Source organism: Leiobunum rupestre, chromosome 4, assembly GCF_980474605.1.
Source record: "Leiobunum rupestre chromosome 4, qqLeiRupe1.1.hap1, whole genome shotgun sequence".
Taxonomy (NCBI): Eukaryota; Metazoa; Arthropoda; class Arachnida; order Opiliones; family Sclerosomatidae; genus Leiobunum; species Leiobunum rupestre.
Genome location: NC_143387.1, coordinates 41995897 through 41999676, shown reverse-complemented (window position 1 = coordinate 41999676; position 3780 = coordinate 41995897). Strand labels below are relative to the sequence as shown.

General features: G+C 36.7%; 1 protein-coding gene across 1 annotated transcript; it reads left to right on the top strand.

The window, feature by feature from the left end:
• Nucleotides 1-1683: 1683 nt before the first annotated feature.
• On the top strand, nucleotides 1684-3089 carry LOC149947861 (uncharacterized). The gene is made up of 3 exons (XM_090170975.1): nucleotides 1684-2237; nucleotides 2317-3028; nucleotides 3073-3089. Exons 1-3 carry the CDS (start codon nucleotides 1983-1985, stop codon nucleotides 3087-3089), a joined length of 984 nt encoding a protein of 327 aa, XP_090027101.1. The 5' UTR covers nucleotides 1684-1982.
• The last annotated feature ends 691 nt before the right edge of the window (nucleotides 3090-3780 follow it).

Sequence of the window (3780 nt, the reverse complement as noted above, 5' to 3'; positions counted from 1 at the left end):
ATTATATATTTTATGGTTTCCATAATCCAAAAATTACTTTACAACTTTCTTTTTTAAGTACGATTTTTCCATTTAAAATTTGGGTGCGAAACTTTAACAGCTACAAAAAAATGCGATGATTTGAGAGCGAAATAATGAATTTATCGGACGTTTTCTGGTTCAATTTAAATCCGAATTGTTTTATTTTTCAAGCTGCTTTTGAGATGAAAACCAAAAGAAAATACAACGTATACCGTACTTCTAAAAATTTTGATATTTTTCATTGAAATTTTAAGATAATTGAAAAGGTTTCTTCAAGAAGTTTTCCCCCTTAACTGCCTTCCCCTTGAGCTAGGAAAATATAATAGTCGTGGTAAGAGGGGGAAGGAAAACTGTTTTTGCAAGGATGATTTAGATCAACGTTATATATATTACTCCTTGAGCTCGGTATGTCGTCTGCTACTGACGAGGAGACTACCCGAGGTGATAATCACCGATTTTGTTGAAACTAGGTGGGTATGTAGACCTTATGGTAACATGAAATTTCACCAAGGGAAAAGTTGCAATGGGCATTAGTTTTGCCATGGCAACCAACAGTATGTATATTTTCCCATTGAAAATAACATGTGAATCTGAGCGCTTCTAAGGGTTCCCCCCCCCCCCTGTGAAAATTTTCAAAACCTAAAAAATAGTGATCAAAATTGACAAATGAAATTAATTTTATGATATTTTGGTCAATTTGATCAAAATATGTAAAAATTGATCAGAATCGGTAAAAATGGAGAAAAGCGAAATATAAAAATAAAAAGTTATATTTACCACCTAATCGCCCAATCGACGGTAATAAATGATTTTTTTCAAAATTAATAAAATAGAATTTAGTTGTTTGAATTTGATCAAAATTAATAATTTTAATTAGAATTATTATTATTACTTTTTAGAAGGGCTCAGATTACCGTGTTATTTTCAATGGGGAAAAATACATACTGTGTTGTGGGGTGGTTAGCACTTTCGCCTCGCAGCAAGAGGAGCCGGGTTCGATCCCAACTTGTGGCACTGGGTGAAACTCGGAACAACTCCTTCTGCGTTGAGTTTGCAAGTTCTCTCCCCACTGGTTTAAGGGGTTTTCCCCCGAGATCTTCGGTTTCCCCTTCCATAAAAACTTGATAAGGTTAACGGTAATAGTTAGTGTAGGGAGCTGTTGGCTCGTACGCGTGGCATGCAGGGCTTGCCACCACCCTCCTACGCATTGTAACCCGGCCACCTGAATTAAAGGCTTTAAAAGTCGCTCGATGACTTAGGCCTAGGGTGGTGCCTTGGGTATTAGCCTAGCTGATTATTATTATTATTATTATTATTAAACATTTTCGGTTGCCAAGGCAAAACTAATGCCCATTGCAACTTTTACCATAAGGTCTACCACGGCCAACTTTGATCTCTCGCGCTACAGCGGCCATCTCATTCGTTGACGTTTCTGTGTTAACCTATGAGCAAAAGATGTGTATGACGGGAGCGCCCCTAGCGGATTATTATTTTTAGAATAGTTTTTACATTGAAGTCAATATAACAACCGAGCGTGGTGCTGAACTCCTACACGTTACAGTACAGTTTATAGGGGGAAAATCCTTGCTCGCGGAATTTCGACGAATGTGTTGGCCGCTGTAGCGCGAACAGAGCGTGATCAAAGTTGGCCGTGGTTAAACCATGGACTAATTATAGTACTTCGTACAGGGACGCCCCATTCCCAAGCTATTCCTTTAGAAAGCTCTGAAAGGCGCATGTTAAATGCAAACCCCTTTTTTTACCCGCCCGCCAAAAATTTACTAGGGTCAAAACGTCACAAAACGGAAGATGTTGTCGCCATCTACGCCAATTTATTTCGTGAGAGTTGCAGTCTTGCAGACGGTTTTTAAATTTTATTTTCAAAACGGTTCGTTATTTTGCACGGTGTACTTGTACTTTTTCTATTTCAAATTAAGTTAGTTCTTATTATTTTCAATACAATGAAAAAACTCTGTGTTTACAAATCTTGCAAAAGTGATTCAAGATACAGTAATAAGGAATTTATGAAGGATGTGTTTTGGATACCATTTCCCAAACCTAAGAGAAGTCATCAAAAATGCCAAAAATGGATTAATTGGTTGAACAGGGAAGATTACCCCATTAGCAGAGTAAATACAAATACGTATTTATGTTCAAAGCATTTCGTAGGAGGAAAAGGCCCTACTCCGGAATTTCCTGACCCTGTGCATAGTCATGTAAGTTATATATTATAGAAAGTGATAGTTACATTTTAAGCATAGGATATTTATGTTATAGCAACTCATTTTCCTTTAGGAATTGGTCTCTGTATTAAAGCCGCGGCATGAAGATCAGCCAGTAGCTCAATCTAGGGACTGTGAACGTGAAATTAATGTTGTCAATACAACTACACCAATAGTAGAAGTTAATAATTCGATAGTGACCCTAATTGAACCAGTTATTAATATGGATATAGATTCTACAGCCCCAGTACCTTGTAATAATGTATTAACGGAAAAAGACAACATCATACAACCACCAGTTTCCTCAGTCGATCTATTTTCCATTATTAAAGCGTATTCTCCTCCACTGGAATGGGGAATTACGGAAGTTAAAAATGGACTGATAATATGCAAATTCAAAGATGGAACGGACAAAGTTATCTATTGTATCAAGCTAGATCATGATTGTATACCGAAATATGAAGTTCAAGGAAAGCCATTGGATCATCCAGATATTTTTTCACAATTTCCCAAGAAAATGAGGTCTCTTCAAGATTTGGAGGATGTTTTTACTCTTTTCAACTCGTATAAACTTTGCCCAGGGAATAATGCTAGAGAATTTTTTGAGATTTTTGAAAATAGGCCGCAAAATAAGGGTTTTATCAGCTTAATATCTGGTGGAATCCATAGTGACAAATGTGAACTTATTTTAAATATCGGAAATAAATCAAGGTGTTTTGCTTGTGCTAAGCAAAGACTAAGCTTGCAAGTGACAATTAGTCGCAAGAAGAAAAAACTGGACACAAGTATCACAAGATTTTCCAACTTGAATAAAACTGAACTTGCCAAGAAGTTACGAGAAAGTAAAAACAAAGAATATGAACTAAAGACCAAAATAAAAAGACTTCAAACTAAAATGTCTAAACAAATTAATAAACTTGGAGAGGAAGTTCCTGGACAAGATCACAATTATCTTCTTGAAATTTTAGAAGAAAGTGTAAAAAAGGGCTACGACAAGACTAATAGTGACTTTTCCAGACTTTTTCTTAAAACCCAACTGAAAATGCTACAAACCAAACATAAAAATGGGAGGAGGTGGCACCCGCTTGTTTTACAGTGGTGCATGTTTATGTACGCAAAATCACCTGCTCTTTACAAATCATTGCATGAATCAGGAGTTATGTTACTGCCCTCAAAAAACACGCTAGCCAGGCACTCAGAAAATCTTGGAGTAACACCAGGTTTTCATGACGAAGTTTTTCTAAGAATGAAGAAAGATTTCAAAGTAATAAAAACACAAGAACACCAGGAATATTTTTTCCTGGTTTGTGATGAAATTAAGATCGAAGAAGATCTGGTGTACCGGAAGAATACTGGTGAAGTGATTGGATACACTCATTTAAGTAGCGCTGAGCAGCGGCTAAGCGAACTTCGTTCCGAGTTTTACAAGGATAAACCCTTGGCAAGCCACGTATTGCAATTTATGATTAGGGGAGCTACAACAGGGTTTAAACGTCCATTTGCGCATTTTGCAACTAATTCACTGACTGCTGAGAAA

What these genes read in the sequence shown, in the direction of transcription:
- LOC149947861 (XM_090170975.1), top strand. Translation starts at nt 1,983, where the DNA reads ATGAAAAAACTCTGTGTTTACAAATCTTGCAAAAGTGATTCAAGATAC. An exon ending in CTGACCCTGTGCATAGTCAT is followed by an intron (nt 2,238 to 2,316) that starts GTAAGTTATATA and finishes ATTTTCCTTTAG; the next exon opens with GAATTGGTCTCTGTATTAAA.